Source organism: Rhynchophorus ferrugineus, unplaced genomic scaffold (assembly GCF_030347505.1).
Source record: "Rhynchophorus ferrugineus isolate W39M unplaced genomic scaffold, kcgeb_rfMv2 rfM9, whole genome shotgun sequence".
NCBI lineage: Eukaryota > Metazoa > Arthropoda > Insecta > Coleoptera > Curculionidae > Rhynchophorus > Rhynchophorus ferrugineus.
In genome coordinates, this window is record NW_027472588.1 from 24234068 (window position 1) to 24261058 (window position 26991).

The following is a 26991-nucleotide window of genomic DNA, read 5'->3' on the forward strand; positions in this document are numbered from 1 at the left end:
GGAAAAAACTAAAGCTATAAAGAGAAGCCTACTGGAATGGTGTTACCGACGATTTGAAAATTTCTGAACCAAAACATCTATATTGGACGTTGTACCAAATACTTAGAGGTTCCTCTAACTACAACATTCAAAAAGCAGATGGATTTTTGCGAAGTCACATGATGAGCGTCTTGATACGGTCTACAATCATAACTGACAAGATTTAGCAACTCAGGTAGGAATTGACATTTCAGAATCTTCATTTCCCAAGTACAAGACAGGAATGAACAAATTGCGGATGGTAAAACAGCCTTAAACTGTGGTAAGACCGCTGGAATCGACCAACTGACGATAAAAATGATTAAGGCCGGTGGAGAAACATTGTTTCAATGAATTCACGTGTTGCTCAGGCAAACTTGATAGGAAATAGGACCGTCAGCATGGAAGAAAGCAATAATGGTCCCTATACTATATGAAGAGGAGTGTTTATGATGTTTATAAAATAAGACATCAAAGAGCTCCCGAGGAGATAGCCGAGATAATATTTTCGATTTACACCAGGTTGGAACTTCTTCAGGCGGCTTACAATGGTTCCATTAGCTATATATGAGTGCGAAATGATTTGTCAAATCCGTTTGAGGTCGGTGATGGTGCTCCACTACTCTTAAATGTAGTAATGGATACAATTATGCGAAAACTTTTTTTAAAGATCTGATGTCCGCTGATGATAGCCCTATATTCGATAATACAGATATTGGTGCTTCTAGCATTCTTTATGATATAACTCGCACTACTGAGACATATGGCTTAACAATTAATGAAGAAAAGACCAAAGTATTGATAACTGACGAATTGCATGGTATTTGTAAATCTCAACGGGACACAAAGCAAATGTAGGAGCTCAAGTATTTGGAATCAGTAATACAGGAGAAGATAATAGCACCTACCGCTGAAGTAATAAGTCGAATCGGTCAAGCTGCAGGAGCTTTTGCTTTTCTAAGGCGGTGCGTGTAGAGAGAGGAAATACTACAATCAAGAGTATAATCCACCTCTTTCGTATGCTTAGCTTGTTAATTCTTTCGTAGGGCTCCAATATCGTATTAGAAATGAAGTCACTTATTTAAGATGTGACAATCAATCCAATATTGTCTAGAAATGTCCTTCAAATGACCAGTGAGCCAATTCGTCATAGGCTTCTGGGACAAAATCGACTCTTAGATGGCAAATACAGGGCATAGCTCGGAGACATTGGCCGAAAAATTACTAATACGAGACTAATATTATCCGAGGCCAAAACTGCTGTGGCCTACTGGCAACTGTGACAAGATTTCGCGAAGAATGTTTGAAATCCTAAGACATCAACAGCAGCTCTTGGTTGAGAAATAGGCTACTCCACAAACGCTGACAATAGATTGATGATGATGATGTGCTTTGTTAGGTCTATATCAAAGATGAGGTATAATAACGGCAAATTTAAGGCATCTGCGTGCTATCAAAATAAACAGACTTTTTACACCCTTCATATTTTTTAACGCTTTTGATGACCTCCGTTGCCGGGATTTTGATTATTCCAATATTGAATATTAAGGATCTACACGCTACAATGCCAAGAGAAAAGCTATCAATTAATATGTATCCCTTCCGACTCTCGGATTTATTACCTTTATTTTGAGATGATTTTTGGAAGTCTTAACACAAAGTAACAATTATTTAAAAGTATTTGTAGTAGTAGTTATAATTTCAATAGATTTATGCTATATTACTTACACTTCTCTCACATAGAATATTTGGATTTAAATATAAACTAGTGGCAATGTTAAAATAACTTTATTAACAATTAATTATATGCTATACATTAAAATCTCTTTTTAAGTGCAATTCTCATGCCATTTTTCGAAACTAGAACAAGTTCAGTAGTGATTTCAAGATCATGTTTGGGAATGGCAGGAATCAGTTCAAAGTTCCTAACGATTTTCGAGAGAGCCGATGTTATCTCTAACATAGCGAATTTTTGTCCTAAAAATATATTTTTGTTAGAAATACAGAGTGGTTTTAAAGATATAGAATTTTAAATTGCACTGTTTGGATGTTATTATGGTCATCTTGTAGTATATGTTTCATTAACGGAATTAATTGTTCCGTCCAAACAAAAAGTCAATGTTGGGGCAGCATAAAGTATGTTTATTGCTTATATGATAATTGATTTTATGACAGACGTAATATTTTAGCATTTCCATTTCTGTACACTGTTTTGCCTTTAGACACGTAAAATACTGTAACGGTGTTAGATTACACGATCCTGAAAGTTTACTGGGAGATACAAAACATGCAATTATATAGTTTCATTCAGAGTATCGATTGTGGCTCGAGCTACGTGACATATCGCGCCAGTTTGGTGACACACTTTCCCCACATCCAGCTGATTCAATACAAGAACGTTGGAACAAGACTGAATTTGTGTTTACCATAGCTCCCTAGCAGTTACCGTTAACTACCACGTTATGATCAGCATCTTTTTCTTGAACATAATCAACAGCAAACTGGTTTCGGGATTATTTGTATGCATAAATATGTTTGTAACTGTTCAGATATACATGAATATATGGTTAGAATATATGAGGAGAGAATTGATACTAATTCCTTAATAGATGATATGGCAATTGCATTATAGAGAATGCTGTAATTAAACCAGAACATATAGGTAGAATTTTACAATAGAAATGTACATAGGTGGTAACGGAGACAAATAAGGAGAAATATACTGATATTAAAATGACTTGACAAGAACGTGAGATAGAAACACAGCATTATAGGAAACAAGTGTATTTATATGCTGTATATTTAACTGTGGCTTAAAGTACTCGATAATATATCCATTAGATGTACTATAATGCGAAAATAAATCATATTTGTTAACAATATTTTTCAATTAACGATGTATACCTCAACAGGTCTATTTGCAAAAAAAAACTAAATGCAAATTGTAGCTATCCTCTGCCTCAATTAACAACTTTATAAATATTGATTTGTGATATTGTTAGTAGGCCTAAAAGTTATCTCTTTTATTTTATATCCGTATTCTACCGTTTTTAAATTCTAAATATTTTTATCATACACGACAATTTTCAGGATAAGATGAAACTAAGCACATACAATTTTGGATTTACAATATCAATGAAATTAATAAGAATATACTCAAATTGTTCTTTTAATAAAAAATAAATAACAGATTAATAAGTTCTATTAAGTTGATGGTACTAAAGAATTATGAAGAAGGTAAAACACGCAATACAACAATTGAATTTATGTTTTCCATACAGCAAAGTTGTTTGTTATAATTGTGTTTATAGATTTACATATACTTTTTATGCTATTATAAATGTGTTTCAGAAATTAAATTTAGCTTTTTATTGACTTTGTATTTGTTAATAATATGTGACATTACGGGTTACTCACGAGACATCACATTACCGCGTGTTAGATTATGTTTAAGAACCAATTCACCCGCCTTCACAACAAAATATTTTCTTTACACATGCCCATAATTGATCCATGAACTAACCAATCAAATCGTCTAGTTTATGGCGGTTACAGAACTTTTCTCCAGAGACCCCTATAGATTTACTATTAATGAAGTATCAAATGGCAAGCAAATTAAATAGAAGTTAAAATGCCAAATTAAAAATCTATATATCTATAAAAATACCATAAATGTTTAAATATGACGGAATCCTTCCACTGTATCAACAAAAAACGTTAATTTACCTATACAATTTCTAGAACCTGCTGCAAAGGGAATATAAGCAAAAGGAATCTTCCTTTCAGAATATGCAAAACGTTCTGGATTAAATTTTTCAGGATCCTGAAAATATTTGGCCTGTCGGTGGACATAATACGTGAACAACAAAATATTTATATCCTTTGGATATATCGTCCCATCTAAAAAATATAGATTCATATATATATATATATATATATAGTTAACTTTAAATAATAAGTATTGCTTAATTAACTTTGTTTAGTTATATTATTTTTTTGTGATTTTCAAATATATTATAGAAAACGACTTACTAAATTCCACATCGTTTGTTAACTTTCGTCCAACAAAAGGAATGGGAGGGTATAATCGCAGTGTTTCCTTAATAACCATCTCCAAGTATTTCATTTCATTGAGGTTGGCATATGTGGCTTTGACACCCTTCAAATCATCTCCTAATAAGGCATACTGTTCCTCTAGTACTTTTTCCTGTTAAAGTATAGTTTAAAAAATTGTGATATATATGGTCAAGGTCCTAACTTTTTATAGATATAGATATTTTATTCAAGCTATTGACCAGTAGACTAACTGATAATGACTACGTAGCTAATATTACAGAATTTATATATTAATAAAACTTATTCTATTAATTACATCACATTCAAAGTACTTTTATATTTTCTTATAAAACATTAGAGTCACTGAATTAATTAAAATCTGTTTTTATAGCAACTTGAGATTCAAACTAAATTTTAGTATTCAGTCTATCTATTTAAGTTTACGTGTAAAATATGACCAATAAATAATTTAAAATGGACTAAAATAGGCGTCCTATAATTATTTCTTATTTCTTCAATGTTGTTTTTTGCCTCCTCGTAGGGTGTCACAAACATTTTCCTTATACTTATGAGTCTGATATTAACGAGCATCAATTTTTTTCTAGTAGATCATTATAAAGCCGTCTATCTCTTTTTCTATCTAAAACAACTTTTGCAACAACGATTGCTTAACATATATCCACTACAGCAATCAATACTAATTAATCAAGATACTTATAAATTCCATCTCTGATCACGAACCATTTTAATTCAATTTTAATAGAGTATTTCAAATATAACATAAGTATACTTTTGAGTTACTCCCAGAAAATTTCTTTGCAAATGGACAGGTAAGGCCCAAAAATTAATTTAGAGAAAATATTTATGAAAAATGTGTCTCTAGAATGTTTTTGAAAACTTCAGTCGTTTTACTGCTTTTTTGTCAACCATTATGGACTACTATAAAAACCAAATCGGATGCATCAAAATATATTAATATCGCAATGTATTTATCTAATTATAAACAAATATATTTATATGAATGATTTTTTTCCTTTCTCTACTTTTTCTTCTGGATATTTCTCAACTTCAGCAACAGACAAATTTCAAACAATTAAGATCATCATTCGAGTACGCGATCGTATAAAAGAGTAAAAAAGTAAAAACTTTGGCTCAATCAGCCCTAGCTCTGAAATAGTTGCTCTGCACCACCTAAAATATAATAACTGCAAGCACGTAATCGGCGTGTGGTCAATGCCAACACAAATATGCCAATCAAATTTTCTATACTTCGAAGAAAAGGCAGAATTTTGATCCGTCATCAAGATAATTTGACAATATATTTCAATTCAAGAATTTAGACAAAACAATAACATTTTTTCCCAAGGCGAACTCTGTTTACAACGTACGATAGAGAAAGAAAGCTAGAATGCCAGGCCAGTTTTTCAAGTAGTCATTTCAAGAAAAGAACGAAGAGTTTCCGGATTATCCGACTCCTTCACCAAGCCATAAGAGCCAAGCCAATAAAATGGCACGGTAATTCAGATATAACTATCAATATTCAGACGATATCACTCTTCTCATTACACTTCTTATCACAAATCAAAAGCAAGAATCTCTATCTCTCTAAGCTACAGTACAAAATCCAGCAAGTAATGGACACTCCAGCAGAATTTGCAATCAAAATATAGATGGGTATTAACAGAAGAAAACAGTCAGAAATATACTCATATTAAAATTGGTTGACAAAGAAACTTGACATGGCAACACAGCAACGAAGAAAACAGGAATATATATGACTGTATACATAACTGTGGCTTAAGTTCTTTCTTTAGTACATTAAAATTTTGATATATTTAAAAGCCAAAATAAACTAAAAAAAGTTGATGCGGCAACATTACAACGTTGTGACTGTGTTGTGATCATAAATTTTGATGATATGAGCTCACCGTTATTTCGGAAAGATATATCCCTCAAGAACTATATTTGGAAAAAAAGGAAACTAAATTCGATTTTTGTTAACATTATTTTAGGATTAATATTGTAAACCAACAAGGAATGGACATCCCAGTCATACCAGTTGTCAGCCTGGGTAAGACTATCTAAGATAGTTTCCAAGTTGGCTATTGGCCAGTCAAGTGATGACGACCGTGTATCAGAAACCAAGTGAGGCAGTAACTCGAATAGGTAAAAATGTGGTTCACAAAAGAGAAATTGTAAAAACCCATTATTATAATAAACCATGCATCGCGAATTTCACTGGAAACAATAACAAACCGGAAAGAAAGGCAATCGTCATATTTCTCCCCTTCACATTTCCAAACTGAACCTTTCTCAAAGACAAAAAATGCCTACTGATATCTTATACATGGTATATATCAAATTGAGGACTTTTCTGTGGGACACAAATATACTGTGCACTATATTAGTACAATAATATATACAATATATATAATAATATTAATCTTTAATTAAACAAAATTAACAAAAATTTTTAAACAAGCTTTGAACAAAACCAAATAATACTTACTTGAACTGATGGATGTTTTGCCAGCAAATAAAGACAAAATGATATTGTAGTGGCAGTTGTATCGTGACCCTAAAAATATAAAAAAACGATGCAGATATACTGCATTGAAGACTAAATTCATTATATAATACATACTTCGAACATAAATGTATTAACTTCATCACGAAGCTCCCTTAAAGATAAAGGTTCCCCATCGATTCTAGCTTCTAACAATAGGTCCAAGAATGCCAATCTTTTTCTTTTTCTAGTGTTGCTTTTAGTTTCATCACTAACTATTAGTTTAGCTTCCCTTTCTTGGATTCTTTGCTGTATAACATTCTCGACATAACGATGGATAACCTAAAATCGAATAAGTCAGAGAAATTACAGATTATGTTTTTCATTACAACATCTAAATGTTTTTGTTCTTTATAGTGCATGAAAGTAAGTGGGTATAGCTTCTCATTGAGAGGCGAAAATGCTTTCTTGATTAAAATCTTGCAAAGGTCCTTGGCATTCTTCACATATATAGATGTATCATCTTCCAACGCATTTAATTTTACTCCCATTGCGGCCTCTAAAATATATGTTATTACATACTGGTCCAGAATTTAAATAAGAGAATTACCAGATATCACATCAAGTGCATATTGGGATACTATATTAAAGACCTCTACACTTTTTTGGCCTTCTGTGCCCATTAGCTTATCGACTAATCTATTGCCCACTTGTTCGAATATTTCCACGAAATCTTGCAAGATCGAAAAATGGAAAGATGGTGTTATCACTTTTCTATGAGCTCTCCATTGGTATCCTATAGATAGAGTAGATTAAGTTCGGTTACGTTTTGTATAATTGACAGAACAGTAATTTCAATTTTATGACCTTTTGTTATGTGAACTTATTGTTTTAATTTTTTGTTATGATATTTTTTTTTGCTTTCATGCGACATTGCCTCCTTCATGCCAAACACTAAATATGTAAGATTAATACTTTCATAATTTTTATGTTATATTTCGTTATTACTCTATGAAATTCTCCACACTTCATTCTGTTTTCGATATGTCTACATTCTATGTCCTATCTGTGGTCTATGTATCTATCTAAGATATGTCATAATATCAATAACCATCTGTCGACATCTTCTATATTAGTTTTGCGTTGTTTCTAATTGATATAAATGAGCAATTCAGCTAAGATTCAGCTTAGAAGTTGGTCACCGCCTCTATCCAGACGTCCAACATACATGCGATACCACATATGGCATGAAAATGGCTACCACACGAATTGACTGAACATGCCATGATCTACTGAGGCAACCTATCAAGCAAAACATCAAGGTTTAGTCCAGAAGAGCAATCCACATCGACACCGAAGAGGAATATTCATAATAATAGATTATTGTTGAACATGAGTATAGTATGCAGTTACTAAGTTACTAGTTACTAGTTAAGCTACTAAAACTCAAAATAAATTGTTACTGCAGATTTTTACAGACAGACAAATTGATCGACTCCATGTTGCAAGAAATAACAGCAATAGTGAGTAACAGACGCAACTTATTGCCACAATTTACAAGAATTGTTAAAGATAGACTCACCAGGCACTCCTTAGCTGAAACATGGCTTTGAAAGACTGAAAAAGTGCGAAATTGTATCGAGAATTGAATTTCTAGCAAGCCAAGATCGTTTCTTTCGACAATATATTCAAATGTTCTCATAAAGTTGAGAAAAATTGTTTGTTTTTTAAATTTTTCTCTCGATTAATGCCTACTTTAAAGTAATAATTCACTAAAGAATACCTCATCATCAGTGAAAAAATTATCAAAAGCATCATGTTTATTTAATGCGACGTTTATTTTAATATAGTTTCAAATGGTAACAATTCGGTGATACTAAAATAATCTTTGAAGAGTCACAAAAGGCATGAGTAACTGAAAACACTTGTAGTAAGTAGATAAATGTATATATTAGGCAGTACGACTACGTATTAGCCATTGGATCCATAAAATAGTGTTTCCCAACAAAATTAACTCATTCCATCTAGAGATATATAGTCACAGAAAAACAATTAGTCGAGTTGTTAACTGGTTGTAGTATAATATGCTCTCTCAATAACCATATAGTGATTTCCTATATTCTACTATGTTTTATGCTAAATAGACTTTAACTTATTTTATTTTAATTTTAATAGAATATTATACAATGAATGTAATGAATACTGTTTTATAAATATTTTTAAACTGTGTATAAACTTATCATATCATACGTTTGATCATTGCTAATTATGTCATAATATGTAGTACAATAAACTTCCTGTTATTAAATTTTAAAATAATTTTGTGGACGTAAATTAATAGATATTACACTATATATATAAAGTAATAGATACCTGCACTTGTTAGCAGCCCTTTTCCAATCCAGTCGTACATTATTTTGTATTGGTCAGATTTATTTATTTCGACTGTTGAGCTGTATAAAAATTCAGAAAATTCATAATCAACAGTAATCAGTAACTGGCTGAAAGGACCAATTCTGATTACAACAGTATCTCTATAATCATCCAAATACTTTTTTAGGACAGACAAATATTCTAAACATAATAAAATTAACCTCTAAAATAAAAAAAATTAAATATACCATTAAATACCTTGATTTTTCATAAAATCTAACGCATTTCCAAATAAAAACGTTGTTTTTGGTACTGGTACATTTTCCAAGTACTTTTTGGTACGTTTCGGTCGCCTAATTATCAATAATATTACCAACAATGAGACGACAATGGAAAAACCAAACATTAACACTAGCGACATCGTTTGAAATCAGTGTTCATTCAAAATTAATATGAATATTTTAGCGAGGCGAAGAAACAACAACATGTACGACGTTTTTTAGCTATTATGAATTTGACATTGAACAAGGCTAGCCAAATATATTACTAATACTTATAATGGGCTGATACGAGGGCATCTAACAGAAGAATATCCACTTTTTACATGGCCATAATGTTAAAGTATTAATGACATCAAAGTGTTATAAGATAAAGCGGCAATTTCTAATTAAACAAATTACTTCGTTTTTAACTAATGTATTCATATTTTTCAAGGTTATAACGTTATACAAATATTAATATTTTTGTAGCATCCCTGGTTTATAATAATTCGAGTCAAATCACTTGATGAAATTTTATGAATGACGCGATAAAAACGAAAAATATATACTATAATCTTAAAAATTATCTCATTGAATTATTGCCGAACAATAAACATTAAGCATTTATTTTCTAAACCCTTTATTATGTCGACTAAAATAAAACGGACACGCTTTATCATTTTCTTGGCTCTTGAAATATATATAGATTATTTTACATGCATATATGTATAGATCTTCTTAAATTTAGAGTAATATATGATGAATTTTCCTATTTTTGTTGTATTTTACATTTACTATTATATAAATGACTGGCTAACTTAGCTAAGATTATTTCAGAAGACATCCGGTCTTATACAGCCTGTTAAACAACGTGATAGTAATGGTTATTCCTTGTCGAACTTTACACTATTGCCTTGGACTGGATTTACACTCTTTTCTGTTCGAAACAATACTCAAAACTCTTTTTAATTCATGGCTAACTTCACGATTTACTTCTTTAGGTTTATGCTACTGTGATCAAACAATACTAAGTTGACTTTTTTATCGTTAACTAGCGACCCGCCCCGGCTTCGCACGGGTGCAATGCTGATACTAAATTAAATACACTACAGAAAAAATATGAACGTTGCATATAAAAACATAGCGGCCCGCTCCGACTTTGCACGGGCATAAAATATATATGCCTATGTCACTCAATGAAAACATGATTAAAATCGATCCAGTATTTTTGGTTCATTCATTACTGCCCTTGGCCTGCACGCATTAAATTTGGAGTAAAACAATTCCTCTTCCCCTATACTTACTATGAAGATTTCCTGCTATCTTTGGAATATCTAAATTCATACAATTTTTATTACATTACACATTTTTAAACGCAAATTTTAAATTTGTAATATCTCCGAAAATATTTGTTTAATTTACATGCTGTAAGGAACCATATTGATCTATATTAATTGAACACTGTATTTAAGGTACTTAATTCGATAAGGATTAATGCCGTATTGCTTAAAATAGCTTCGTAAATAAGCCATTTTCTCACGTAAAAAGTAAACAATAAAAATGGTTAATGTGGGTTATCCCTAAAAGATAAACATATACCATCCTGGACTTTTTTGTAGACCTTTTTATGGTGTACAATACTGTAGTACATTAATTTGATCTAACTCGTAGGGTTAGGCAGCGTTTTTGCTAATTGCTAAATAAGCCTAAAAAAATAGGTTAATTTACGACATCACGTTAGAAACCTCTAAAATTAGCAATGTTGCCTTAGTATATTATGCATGTATTATACATATAAACCTTCCTCTTGAAAAAAACCGCATCAAAATCCGTTGCGTAGTTTTAAAGATTTAAGCGCACATAGGGATATAGGGACAGAAAAGGCGACTTTGTTTTATACTATGTAGTGAAGTAACCTTCTTAGATATAATGCAAACGTTAATACAGCCGTGAAAAAAATTGTTAAGTCAAGTTTGAAGGATTGTAATTTTTAATGATTTTTGTACTGCTTTGGATGGTATACTTGGGCCTTCACTTAGGAATTTGAACACGTCCCATAAAGAGTATTACTATTAAACACAAATCAAACAATTCATAGAATTCATTAACAAATCGAGCCGTTGGTCACTAAGGATGTATCGCCTTTTCATTTCTTTTCAATATCGAAAAAGAAGATACGATTATACGACAAGTATTTAGAAGTTACGTTATTATATCGGTCTATACATTGATACAGATGTTGAGACTTCCAACACTCTTTACGGTACCATATATCTTGACAATAAATGAAGAAAATACCAACGTATTGATATTAGACTAATTATATAATATTATAAATTTCAACGTAATCAGGTAACAGCAAATACGGGGGTTCAGGAACTTGAGTTCGGCGACTTAGGATAAGAATTACATTCACTGCTGGAGTAATAATCCGAATTGACTAAAATACAGCAGCTTCCGCTTTTCTAAGATAATGCATGTTGAAAAGGGTAAATACTTTTATCAGTCTATTTTACCAATTCCTCCGCATACCGAGACTTGAACACTATTATAGGTTTTTATTAAAACTATCTATTGATATTCTATTGAATAAAATAAATACGATAGTTGAAGCAAATTGAAAGAAACTTTTTCACTCAGATTTTATTAAAAATTATATTATTCGGTTTATATGCAACACATATTTGAAGATCAAATCCAAATGAGAAGATTGCATTAGTTTAAACATGTTTAAAATTATAGAATGATATGAATGAAGGGTGAACACATTCCTTAAAGGTATCTGTGGCGAAATCGATAATTTATATGTAATGGGAGGCCAGTAGAGTCCGAAATCATAACGTTTGCAGTCAATCCTCAAAGGTGGTGAGAGCTGAGAGCAAATCAATAGAGTTGAAAAGTAGATTCTCTCCTTGCGCGCCTATACATATTTTTGAATGATGCGATAAAAACGAACAATATATACCGTAATCCTAAAAATTACCTTCTTGAATTATTGCCTAACAATAAACATTAAATATATATTTTTGTAACCATCTATAATTATGTTGATAAAAATAAATCGAACACTTTATTATTTTTTTAACACTTGAGATATTAATAGATTATTTTATATGCGTACATGTATAGACCTAAAACGAGAATAAGCAAGTCTTCTAAAAGTTTACATGGGACCTTAATATTTATTTTCGTATTATTTATGTTCTATTTGCAACTACACATAACAGAACTTCACCGGGTTATTTTAAGTTTATGCTGCTGTGATCGAAAATATTTTTTATAGCTTTCGTTGTCTTTAAAGTAAACCATAACTAAAAATTAAGAATTATATGCTTATATTCCGGAGCTCTTGTGTGATGAGCGCGTTCGCTATTGATTTATTCGTTTGTTCGTTTGTTCTTTTTTTCGTTCATTCGTTCATTCGTTCATTCGTTCATTCGTTCATTCGTCCATTCGTTAATTCGTTCATTCGTTCATTCGTTCATTCGTTCATTCGTTCATTCGTTCATTCGTTCATTCCTTTATTCATTTATTCATTCGTTCATTCGTTCATTCGTTCATTCGATCATTCGTTCATTCGTTCATTCGTTCATTCGTTCATTCGTTCATTCGTTCATTCGTTCATTCGTTCATTCGTTCATTCGTTCATTCGTTCATTCGTTCATTCGTTCATTCGTTCATTCGTTCATTCGTTCATTCGTTCATTCGTTCATTCGTTCATTCGTTCATTCGTTCATTCGTTCATTCGTTCATTCGTTCATTCGTTCATTCGTTCATTCGTTCATTCGTTCATTCGTTCATTCGTTCATTCGTTCATTCGTTCATTCGTTCATTCGTTCATTCGTTCATTCGTTCATTCGTTCATTCGTTCATTCGTTCATTCGTTCATTCGTTCATTCGTTCATTCGTTCATTCGTTCATTCGTTCATTCGTTCATTCGTTCATTCGTTCATTCGTTCATTCGTTCATTCGTTCATTCGTTCATTCGTTCATTCGTTCATTCGTTCATTCGTTCATTCGTTCATTCGTTCATTCGTTCATTCGTTCATTCGTTCATTCGTTCATTCGTTCATTCGTTCATTCGTTCATTCGTTCATTCGTTCATTCGTTCATTCGTTCATTCGTTCATTCGTTCATTCGTTCATTCGTTCATTCGTTCATTCGTTCATTTATCCATTTATTCATTTATTCATTTATTCATTTATTCATTTATTCATTTATTCATTTATTCATTTATTCATTTATTCGTTTAGTAGTTTATTCATTTATTCATTTATTCGTTTATTAGTTTATTCATTTATTCGTGTATTCGTTTATTCATTTATTCATTTATTTATTTAATTAATTGTTTTAATAATTCAAAAATATTTATTTACTTATTTATTTATATGCTTAGATATATAAGATTCATAAAATATAAAATACGGAAATATAAGAATATAGAAATATAAAAATGTGGCGAAAAAAGCGAAACTTATGAGACACAAGTAATATATATAAATGTGAATATTAATAAAAATATTGGTAATTGTCTTCAAAAATTTGGCTGTATTTCGGTTACGGCTAAAAGGATAACCAGCCAATCCAAGTTCTTTAACTAAAGGCACTGTTCCATCGTCTTTCCCAAGTTGAAAAGTAGCATCTGTGAGCTGTACATTTGACACTCAGTATATACTTAAACGCCAGCAACGATCCGCACGTTACATAAGAGTAGATTATCATCCTAAAAGTGAAATCGTTAATCTGCAGTCACCCGAGCTGTTCTAGTTATCTAAAGATCAGGGTTGGAGGATCTCAAATATCTACCCCAGAAGATGAATTTCTCCGGTAAGGAGCTCTCACTTTTCCCTGCCAAATCATCCGCTCTCTCATTGCCTCTGATTCTAGTGTGAGGCTATTAGTATTTAATCCGCGGAAAAGTGTTACTAATTGGTGATGGGGTTTATTTGATTTAAGACTTTTCAATGAGATCATTAACGCAGAAGCGATCAGTATTACTGATTGTCTTGTATCGTTGGTTTTAGATCCATCCGTGAAAACGAAGAAGTCTTCAGGATATTTTGCAGTTCTGAATAGGCCAAAATCAGTAGCTGATTCTGCGGGAGCTAAGGTTTCCCTCGGAAATCAACGGTTACCGGCGATAGTTGCCAAGGGTTAATCTATCACCAAAAATGTTAAGTAGGTGGAAATTCTAGTGATAGGCGACTGCAAACTACATGGAATATGTGATCTGGGCCTTTATGCTGATCTCTAGAGAAGTTAATGCAGAATGTTAATAATTAAAAGTATGAAACGCTTCATTATTTCGCGTGTTATCCACAGGGGCCATGCCAATATTCTCTGTATCGTTCCAATTTTGATATAAACATCGCCAAAGCGGGTACTATCACAAAAATAAAAAATTCTTTTGCTTATTTGAAATATTGCGTAAATTTTGAGACACTTTATATATATTTCAGAAACCTCCTTGTTTTGACATTTTTATATCATGGAAGCGCTGACAAATTCGAAATATTGTCGTTGACGATTGATCTATTTATCAAATTTTGAAGTGCTTTGTACAATTTAAAATTAGTTTATGCGAGTTCTATTTCATTTCTATCTAAAAACCAGATAGTAATGTATTTATAATATACTAAATAAAACACAAAAAATAAAACGAACCTAGATGAAAATAAAACACAAAAAATTATCAATAGGGGTATATTTTCAATGTAACTAGGACAAATGTAGTAAAAAAGACAATTAATGTTGTTTACAGGTGTAAAAGTTTTTAAAATAAGGTAATAAAGGTATTAAATTTTATTCTAGGGTAATTTTGTTAAGTAATGTGTATGTTCTATGTTCTATTTTTAATCGAAATTTTAATTCCTGTTTTAGACACTAGTAGAATCTCTGCGGCTAGAGAAAGTTTATGGGATGGAATAGCTGGTAGTAACTCAAAGTTTCTCACTATCTTAGATAAAACTGATGTCATCTCCAACATAGCGAACTTTTGTCCTGTAAATTAAATAATTAATTATCCCCAATTCCATAGTCTGGTTTAGCCAATTAACTTCTGTTTGCATAAATATGTTGAAGCCTGATTTTTAACAAAGTGAAAAATAAGTAGTAATATATGCATTCATTATAAATGCATTAAGTACGATAATCACTGTATTTCAAATGCATTAAATACGAATTAATTTCGAATACATCGACCTATATAACTGAGAGTTTATGGATCTTCTCCCATAGTATTTATGCGTGCGAAAGGAAAATTTTCTCAGCTATATTTCTGGACGTGGCCCAATCCTTTGATAAAGTTTGGCACAATAGCTTCGAAAACAAATTGGCAAACAAAGTACTTAGCTAGACGAGCCAGATCTCAAATCCCACATTCCAATTTGTAAGTCCATAACAAGATACAGTAGCAAATATTCAACAATCCTTTCACCCCTTTATTACTGAAATTATTTTAATAAAAACAATTTATTAGTCACAAAGTCCGACATATTTGATGAAATAACGAACAGACCCAACCATTTAGGCAACCATACATCCATACATCCATCAGTGAGAAACTAGCGGTTAGCAGTGCACGAGCATTGGTCCCATGCGGTCTGAACGTGTGAAAAAACCCGAAGGATTACGTTTGTCTCTTTTCCTCTCACCTACATTTCAAATCATCTTTCTGTCGAGCATATGCAGCTTTATATGAATAAACAAAACTAATGAGTATTTCAGTTCCCATAGAAGTTTCAACAATCAATTCCAAGGCCTAACAATCCGTGAAATTATATTTTTTTGTTTCTACAGTATCGACAAGATGAATACAATTATGTATAATATTCATAAACATACAGGGGATGAAAAAAATTATATTAACACTAGACGCATTTGTTATTTATTCTTCTATTTTTCCATTCATCCATCAATTTTTTCAGTGATGTTGGAGATGGAAATCTACTCCTCACCCTCTGCTCTAAAACTCCCTAAGGCAGCAATTATATTGAGGTCCAGCGATTTTACTGGCCAGAGAGGATTTTTGATGATATTGCTCAAACCGAGTTTGAACTTGTCGGGCGAATTATTATTTCGGAATATAGCCAAATGGAATATAAAATAGAATAGATATGGAATAAAATTCGCAGTAACCCGAAGAATGATCTAAATAAGAGGATCAACTGAATAATAGGATACTGCCGCCAAAATTATAACGGAACCTGCTCAATACTTCACTATATGAAGCAGGCAGTCTGGATCGCAGACCTCTTTAAGGGTTCTCCATATATAAACCCTGCTGTTTGCAAAAAAGCGATGTAAACGGTGGTTCATCGGACCACGCCATATTCTTCATATCATCAAGTGCCCATTTTTTAAATAGTTTCATTAGTTTTTTCGTTGTATACTATTGGCTTATAAATGGTTTCTCAATTGCAGCCCTTCCATGAATGCTATCTTTCTGGAGCTCCATTATCGGAACGATATTGCTCAAGTGAGTATTGATTTATGTTATCTGGCTATAATCCGTTTTTTCCCCTTCGTCAATATTATTTTACCATGTTTTGTGTATGCTGACTTTGCTGTAAATATTATCGCTTGTGAAACGTTGAACAATTTAGCTGCTTTCGTCACAGACGCACCTGCTAACCTCTGTTACTTTTTCGAAGTCTGAGAGATCACTCATTTCACAAATTGCTTGTTTTGACCGTCTCAAAACAAAACGTTTAATATACTTACATATAATATACAAGAGTTTTCATGTAAACGAAGCAATACATACGCGTCTATGCAGCAAGATATACCATATTATCATCTATCTCTACATTTGTAAAAAATCTTTTAATATTTACCTATACAATTTCTGGAGCCAGCTGAGAATGGTGTATATACATAGGGCATCTTTTTATCATAAGAAGCAAATCGATCAGGATTAAACTTTTCAGGTTCTTCAAAGTATTCACTAGTTAGCTGAACATAATAAATGATTAAGAAAATATTCAAGTCCTTCGGATATAACGTGCCCTCTAAAATAAAATACATTTGATATATTGTCATATATTTTAATGTTATAACTATGTTTAATCCAGTGATATTTATTTAAATAATTTTATAGATCAAGGGAACTTTTTAATGTTTATGTTTTTAGGAAGGTTACATACTTACTGAATTCTAAATCTTTTGTTAGTTTCCGTCCTATAAAAGTAACTGGAGGATATAACCGTAACGTTTCTTTAATAACCATCTCCAAATATTTCATTTCATTAAGGTTTAAATATGAAGCTCTTGCGTTCTTCAAATCTTCTCCGAATATGGCGTGCTGCTCTTCTAATACTTTTGCCTATATAAAAAAATTAGTAGTATATGAAAATAAAAAAGTTCAAGTTATTAAATATCGTTATTACATCAAAAATATTATAATTTCTTAAAAACATAAACAATAAGGCTTTGACATATCCAATACCACAACGGGATATTTATATACTTGTGGACATCAAACGTGATTTGTTTAGTTGTCCAAATATTCTGTTATTTAATTTTAATATAATTCTTAATTTTAGTTCAATGTAATTAAGTATTACAATGAAATATTACTGACGTCAACAAGAAGTAGTGTTTAATTTGATTATTTATATGTGATGACAATATTTCCTATTGTTGAAACGTATTTGCTTTTGAACCAACAGTCATCGTGAATAATTGGTATTACACTGTGTTCATGTTTGATATGGTAAAATTTGACATTTGAAAATATGTCTATAAGCGGTATTAGTTTTATAGTGAAATGATAATAGTAAAAAATGAAATAGTCTTAACATAGACAATGAACCGATTTCAAAAAATAAATAAGAAACTCATATAAATCGAGACTCTAATAAATAAAAATAATAAGAAAAGGAAACATAAGAATAAACAAACAATGATGAAAAATAAGGAAAGCTTCAAGCCCCGGCATCTGCTACTTAGTCTAAGTGATTTGGCAAAAAAAGCTGCTGTCTCCAATAGGAATGGAACTTGCAAACTCCGCGTCTGAGCTCTAACATTCTAATCGTTACACCGTAGAGACAATTGACTGCAATGTTACTACGACTTCTCATATGATATGGATTAAAAAACAAATTTACGGGAAATCACAAAAAAATGTACAGCCGAACATAGAACCTCCTCCTTTTTGGAGTCGGTTAAAACATGGAACTAAACGGTTAACATTTGAAATGAAATTTTGGCCACTTAATCTCGCCAAAAATCAGTTTTTGTAGATAAAGTAGTAGCGAGTTTTAGATCTTGTAATATTAGTTTACTAAGTATGCAAGAATATTGTCATGAATGTTGATTATAAAAAAAAAATGATATTGAACCATTAACTGATAATTACAGAATTAGCAACATCGTCGCGTTAACCTCAGACATCATTTAAGGGACATTATATCCCCATGGAAATAACCCTGGGCATGGGAACATAAACATTTTATTCAGATTGTTTTTGTAAACCGCAGACGTGGTTCAGGAATATTGATATAAAAAAATTGTAAATGTAAAACAACTAGTGTGTGTGTGTTTCAGCCAAAAAAAAATATCCAAGCTGTACTTAATGCTCCATGGTTTACTATGGAAGATAAAAACCCTATACCATAGACTAATGTCTCAACAGAATTTAATCAACTACAACTAATTACGATGTTTGCATCCAGTAAAGTATTAAAATAAACTGCAGAAATTTCACAGAGTCCAGTAGTTAACAGGTTTTATCGGATTATAATGTAATTACTAATTACATTGAACTTCTTTTCAGTTATTTAAATTATACTTCTTTAAACGTATTTTATTTTAAAAATGCCGTTATGTTAAACAGACTCTAGGCCCAGACAGAGTTCGGCTTAGGGTTCTCCAAATCACTTGAATTCCAGATTCAAGGATCCATTACGAAGACGACAATAATAATATGTGGCAGTTTATTTTTTTGCCTTTATAATTTGTAACATATATATTTTATATGTTTACCAGCCTTAACTGATTTATATTACTGAAATTGAATTGAAGTTAGACTGACCGGTCCACTTGGAAAACGAAAAAAATTTTTCCGAATCATTTAGTGACGAAGCAGTCCTTTATCAGGCATTTTTACTCTATATCTTTATTAATTTATTTAACCAACACTAAATAATCATAACACTAAATAATTGTTATGATAAACCTAAAGATTAATTATGCAAGAACTCAAATATCAGTGTGAAAGAAAATTCAGACCGAAATGACTTTCAAAGCATATAAGATTTTTAAATAGTTATTCATAGTATACATCTCATTTGGCATCCTGGCATGGCATACTTTATGCAGAATAGTTCGGTTTTAATATCAATATCAAAGCATTTCTTATTGAAAAGATGCATAAAAGCAAAAGCTATTATTTTTTATAGATAAGAAGTAAAATAATTTTCAGGCATTGCTTCTAATATATACTGCTTAAATAATAAAAATTATAATATATTTATTACAACACAAAAAACGGTATTAAAATAATGAAATATATTTTAATTATAATAAGTTTATGATTGAAACGGATTAAAACTTACTTGTACAGATGGATGGTTTGCCAACATATATAGACAAAATGAAATTGTTGTTGCAGTAGTATCATGTCCCTAAAAATAAAATGAATTATACTTTTATAAAAATATTAAAATATGTTGTTACGCATTTCCGAGTCAAATTGTCAACGATGAACATTGTTAAATATTATACACGATTTACATGAAAATACTCATCGTAAGATGATGAAATTACTCACTCAATATTAGTTCTTTACACTTTTCGTGACTTGTGATCCTCCATTTAGATTCCAAAGGCTTACTACTATTTGCATTTGTTGAATATATACAGGTTTGTGCTAAATGTATTAGGCACTTACATTTTTCTAATAAGTTTTTAACTTCGATAAGAATCGGTATCATACATTTTAATTGAAACGTTTTCCAATATTTTTAGTAACATAGCCAAATCATTTTATCACCCAAGCCAAGCCATGCTGCACCAATCTGATGATATTAATCAGAAGGCGCTATGCTTAGTGAGTACGATGCGTGTGACCCTGAGACCTTCTACTTAACCTTCAACAATACATACTCACAAATATTAGAACATTGGTCGAACGTAATATGATCATTTTGCGTCTATTATCCGCTGGTATTATTCTTTTTTTAGGTATACGTCGTTCAATGAGTTCAATTGACAGTACCGTTTGGTTACTTGGCGGTAGATATTTGCATTAAAAGTTTCATTTGAATTTAGTATATCGTAATATAGTACAATATGGTGATCTCACAATAAGCAAGACTTTAAGGTTATAAACATTCCACTTCACGAAGATGTAATAACGTGATCTACCCGAGTAACATTGCCTAGAAGAACAAGCCTGCCAATGAACGCCAATAATTATCACCTCCTCCGCCCCGAGGAAGTTAAATTTATTGGTATGCATCTAGACCGAAGCGTATCCTGGAAGAAGCGTATACTTTCTAAACGAAAACAACTTTGGAACTTAAACTGTATCAAATATGTGGGCTTATAAAGTGCCTTACTAAGTACCTTAAAAGAGTGCTTATGAACCACAATGTGCTCGCTAATCAGCTAAAGGTGAGACGTGTTTGTAATGTACGTGGACTAGAACGCTTCCAGACAGCACTAAAACACAATCTGATCTGATTAGAGGACATGTATAGACTTCAGAGTGCCATTTAGAGTCATTCTAACTAAATAAAATAATATTTCACAAATGAGATTACTTAAAGTGATTTTCTATATATCGTGTATATAATAATATCATAATGAATGGCCATCTCCCACTGGACCGGTTGCTGAACCACTATTATTAATCTTAATAATAATTTGAAAAAAACTTAAAGTTATTTAAGAGTTTGAGATGAGTTTGAATCCAATAACTCTCGAAATTTATTGTCTTCAAACTTTTTTAGTCCTCCAGTTCCTTTTCTGTCATTGACACTAAAATCACCAGTTAAAAATTTGAAACCTAAACCAACAATTGGAATGTGATAGAATAGGATCATCATGAGTTTCCAAAGGTGCTTAATGTGTTTTGATAGTAGATTGCTGGATCTATATACACTGAGTAACTTAATATTGCTAAATGGAAAACTATTATTTTATGCAGGAAAATGTTAAAATCATCGAATTTAACAGTTAAGTTAGTTTATTTTACAATTATTTTAATTGAAACTTAATTTATTACTCATTTTATATCACGAATAAAAATCGTTGTATAACATACATACAGAATGCATACAAATATCTAATATTAGCCAGTATACATACAAATAGTATATAAATATTCACTATGTTTTTTAAACTGGAATAATTGCTGCAATTTGTGTATTAACTTTTCAGGTATAAATTAAATATTATAGGTGGTAATTATTGCAAATGTTATCAAGGTGATTAATGATTATAAGTCAGCATGACCTCATCAGATTAGTTCAATTAGCTTTCTTTTTGCGATCTACGCCTAAAAAATATAAGGAATATCTTATTACTTACTTCAAACATGAAAGTATTAACCTCGTCCCTTAGGTCGTCCATTGACAAAGGTTTATCATCTATTTTTATTTCTAGTAGAAGGTCCAAAAAAGCCAGCTTTTTTCGACTTTTATCGTTAGTGTTATCTTCGTGATAATTTAAACTTTCTTGCTTCTTTGTTTCGATTCTTTGTCGTATAACATCTTCGGTATATCGATGAATTACCTAAAGTTAGAATATATTAAAAGAATGATTGGTGACACTACCGTGCACAACTTTTAAATGCTTTTGTTCCTTGTAGTGCATCCAGGTAAGGGGATATAATTTGGAATCAAGAGGTGAAAATATTTTTCTTGCTAATATAGCGCATAAATCTTTCAAGTTTTTGACATAAACGGACGTATCGTCATCCAGAGCGTTTAGTTGAACTCCCATGGCTGCCTCTAAATATTGTTAAGTCCATCAATTCACACCGAAATTAGTCTTATTCGTTAAATATTACCGCATATTACGTCCAAAGTATAAAGCGATACCACGTTAGTCACATCTATGCTCTTTTTGTTTTGTATTTCAGACAATTTTTTAGTTAGTTTCATGCCGACTTCCTCAAATATGTGAATAAAGTCTTGAAGGATTGAAAAGTGAAAAGAAGTCGTAATTGCTTTTCTTCGGCTTCTCCATTTATTACCTAAAAACAAAATATTTTAATTTACTATTTAAAAAATAATTAACGATTAACATGAGAACTTATAAGAATAAAGAATAATACGAAAATTAACAAATAACAAATGTGCGGCATTTCGGTTGAAAATTTTAAACTAAGATAGATCGGAATACTGCTTAATAAAGTTATATACAGTTCAAAATTTTCGGTCTGACTCATACATGGCGCTACTAGAATTAAATCCATATGTTCTTAGTTAGCAATAATCCTCAAAAGATGCAATGCATATAAGATGCATATATAAATTTGACAGCTGTCGGATTATTAGTTTGTGAATTATAGCATTATAAGTGAAAGAACTTTTGTTTTCGTGAAAAAAAATGGATAAAAAGGAATTTCGCGTGTTGATAAAATATTGCTTTTTGAAGGGAAAGAATACAGTTGAAGCAAAAACTTGGCTTGAATCCGAGTTTCGGGACACTGCCCCAGGAAAATCACCCATTAAGGATTGGTATGCTAAATTTATGGTGAAATGAGCACCGACGATGGTGAACGCAGTAGACGCTCAAAAAAGCTTGTTACCGACGAAAATATTTAAAAAATCAACAAAATGATTTTGAATAACCGTAAATTGAAATTGAATGAAATAGCAGACACACTAAAGACATCAACTCAAAGTTTACATCATATCATTCACGACTATTCGGGAAGGCTTTATGCAAAATGGATGCCGCGCGAGTTCACTGTTGACCAAAAACAAAAACGAGTTGATGATTCGGAGCAGTGTTTGAAGATGATCAAGCGTAATAACGCCGAGTTTTTGCGTCGATATGTGACAATGGATGAAACATGGCTCCACCATTTCACTCCGAAGTCCAATCGACAGTCATCCAAGTGGACTGCACATGATGAATCCGCTCCAAAACCTGGGAAAACGCAACAGCCGGTTTGCAAGGTTATGGCGTCTGTATTTTGGGATGCGCATGGAATAATTTTCATTGACTACATTGAAGAAGGAAGGATCATCAACAGCGACTATTACACAGCGTTGTGGGACAGCTTGAAGGACGAAACCGCCAAAAACCGACCGCATTTGAAGAAAAAGAAAGCACTGCTTCACTAAGGCAATGCACCATATCACAAGTCAGTGAGAACGATAACAAAATTCCATGAATTAGGCTTCGAATTGCTTCCTCATCCACCGTATTCTCCAGATCTGTTCCCCAGCTACTATTTCTTTAAAACTCAAAAGAATGGGAATTTAGCTGGAAAGAAAATTTCGTCAAATGAAGAGGTGATCCAGGCCCAGTTAAGGCTGGTAGCAAAGGACAAATCATGCTACAAAAATTGTATTGTAAATATATATATATATATATATATATATATATATATATATATATATATATATATATATTCCTAAAAAATTTCAAAGTCATTCAATTTCAAGACTTATTTATATTATACCCGTGTTGAAACTTTTTTTCGGACTTTTACATCCGATACATATACCATCCGACCTATATCATAACTTAGTCGGCACACGATTTCGAAACGAACATCGTTCTTTTAGAATAGAAATATGAGAAAAATTTATAGAGAATGAAAAATATTCTAAGTAACATATATAGTAGCAAATCTTATCAATAAATATTTTTAGCGATAAATAATCGGAATACATGCAAGCACCTAAAATATTCCACATTTAAATCCCACATAGTGGATTTGCTCATTATAGACTACCTGTAATTGACTTTTTTGACTAAGAAACAATGTTTATTAACTAGTGAAAACTTAAAAAGCTGGGATAAATAATTTTTAAATTAATATTTTCAAAATGAACTGTAACATATAAATTTATTATTTTATATCTATCAAACCTTGAACTTTTCAGCCGATGTGTTATCTTATTATGAAACTATACCAGAACTTGTCAGAAGTCCATCTCCGAGCCATCCATGCATAATTTTGTATTGATCAGATTTATTGATTTCTACCGTAGAGGAATACAAATATTCAGTCAATTCATAATCAACGGTGATTAATAACCGGCTAAATGGTCCATCATGAATAAGTACTGTATCTCCGTATTCATCCAGATAGGTTTTCAACACCGGTAGATACACTAGAACATAAAATAGGAAAAACATAACTATCGGATAACACATCATTAGTCGGATTGAATGAAGTCCCCATATTCCAAAATGTTTAATTACAGATTATTTAGCTATATTTTTAATATAATGAAGTAAATAAAAATTAGTATAGTGTTGGAATATTGTTCATTATTTTATGTAATCTCCCGTCACCTGTAATTTAACTGGAGCAAAAGGGAATTCATTCTGGATATCTGCGAACAAAACTATAAAAGTGCCTTCTGCTTGATTTGCACTATACTATTCTATTCTATTCAGTTTCCATAAATTACTGCAGCACTGACAAGCAACACAAAAATACGACACTTATAAGTTGTCCTGATAAATTCCACCATTATCTATCCACCAACTGTCACCAAACTAAATCAGAAAATTTCAAAACTGTAAAATACTTTTAAATATTATTTAATTAACTTTAATAATTTTCAAAAGGATTGAAGAAGTAATATTTATGAAAGTATATTTCCAAAGTTTTCTATATTCTTGACTTAAATATATAAATATATCTTAAACAAAAAATATTTGATGAATGTCTGTCGGTTAACTAAAAAAATTATGATATTTTCATAGGCCAACAAAACATACTTTAAATTTTTTGTGACCCTTAAATAAATTATAAAAGTAAGAATATTTGAAACAATTACAAACATTTGACTTATGAGATCGCTGTATGTTTTAATTTTTTTTATTATTAATTAATTTTTAATTATTAAGTTAATATAGCAAAGTAATATTTCTTATCGTTTTATCTTTTTTATTGACTAATTCAATAAAAAATGATATTTAAATTTGAAATGAAGCAATAACCTATCTTAAACAATTCGTTTTTAAAACATTTATAGCAAAAAATTAATTTAATTATGAAATAAATATTAAGTTTCGAATAATTGAATTTAAATATGAAATATATTATGTAATGTTTTGTATAGTTTGTTTTTTTATATAAAGATAATTATGGATTAAGATAAACTGATATACATTTAATTTCAAAATTATTGTTTTGTTTTTGTATAACATACCAAGCTTTGATGTCCTTGGTTTGTGGCAATCCCGTAAATCATGCTAGATTAATCAAGTAAATCACAAAATACAACTAATTTTCAAAGATGATACAAAACCTGTAGGAACTATAACTTCTTGAGCAACGCTTCAACAATTACCTCAGAAGGGCAATTACAGAATTACCACCCACTTTTTTATATTTTCATAATAATCTAATATGTCATAAATAATAATCATAAATAAAATGTCCTCCTTAATCTGTTAAATGACAGTTGACTTGACTGAATCACACAAATACCCTTATAACTAATAGTAGAATGTAATCAATTTTATAAACTTATAATAAATTAGAATTGACATCATCTATATATAATAATTGTATAAGAACTTAACATTCTTGAAACTCGATAAACTAATAGAAGATCGAAAAATATAAGTTTACCTTTACTACCACCAGCAAAATCCAACATATTTCCGAAAGGAAAAAATGGTTTTGGGCCCGGGACATTTTTTAAATACTTGTTCGATTTTCGCTTATTTTTAATCAGTAATAAAAATATAGCACCGAAAATTAATAGAAAAGGAAGCAGTAAAAACATCACGAGACACTATTAATGAGCGAAGACATCAACGCAAATAATAAGCATGCAAAATTCTAGAATGTTTTTTCTGCAAAGCTTCGCGGACAAATCGTTGTCTTAAGTTCAATAATGTTTTCAAGTAAACATTAATATAATTTGAATATACCGGGACAACATATACATTATTCATTAAAAATCTGTTCAATAATGCAATTATCAAATCCTGGTATTTCTAATATAAGAAAAAGTTATGGCTTGGTTCGATTATATATTTAGTACAAATAGTGTATATACAAAAAAGAGACTATAAATTGTTATACACTATTTTTTAAAATACCTAGGTAGCTAGTTAATGACACAACCAAATTAATATATTATAACATGTTATAACGCAATATTTTTACTGCAGTAAAAATTATCTCAAACTCAATTAATTTGTTTATACTATTTTCTGACCTATGTATGTTTAAAAACATATTTTTAAATAGGTAGTTGATTTATTTAAAGCAATTATAAACGCTACAATTACAAACCTTATGATGAGTGTATAATTTAATATATTTTTAATAGGTGCTAATAATTATCATGGGCATTAAAAATTGATAGTTTTCTTATAAATATTTTAAATGTATTTAAGCTATTTATCCATTTCTAGGGTAGAGCCATGAACATGTTTGTAGTTTATTGTTGATAAACTAATGATATTGCTGATACACTAATTTTAAGAGCAACTTAACTCCATTGGAAGACTTTCTTAGAGATTGGAACCAATGACAGCGAAATGACACCCGTTACTATTCAATGAAGAATTGACTTGCTTTCATAGCTTTGAAGCAGCATTTCGCTGACGATTATTCAATCCCCG

At 31.0% G+C, this 26991-nt stretch overlaps 1 protein-coding gene and 1 pseudogene across 1 annotated transcript; both read right to left on the reverse strand.

Annotated features, from left to right (window-relative positions):
- Positions 1-1791: 1791 nt before the first annotated feature.
- Positions 1792-26240, reverse strand: LOC143203151 (cytochrome P450 4c3). Its single transcript, XM_076415289.1, has 18 exons — positions 25988-26240; positions 24312-24512; positions 22229-22414; positions 22003-22169; positions 21748-21951; positions 19770-19838; positions 17362-17536; positions 17049-17222; positions 15055-15213; positions 9212-9382; positions 8954-9154; positions 7191-7376; positions 6973-7139; positions 6719-6922; positions 6584-6652; positions 4051-4225; positions 3745-3918; positions 1792-1995 (listed from the first exon to the last, which is right to left on the reverse strand). The coding sequence occupies exons 1-18, from the start codon at positions 26142-26144 to the stop codon at positions 1835-1837; spliced, it is 3000 nt and encodes a 999-aa protein (XP_076271404.1). The 5' UTR covers positions 26145-26240; the 3' UTR covers positions 1792-1834.
- On the reverse strand, positions 14495-14595 carry LOC143203280 (uncharacterized; annotated as a pseudogene).
- Positions 26241-26991: the final 751 nt, after the last annotated feature.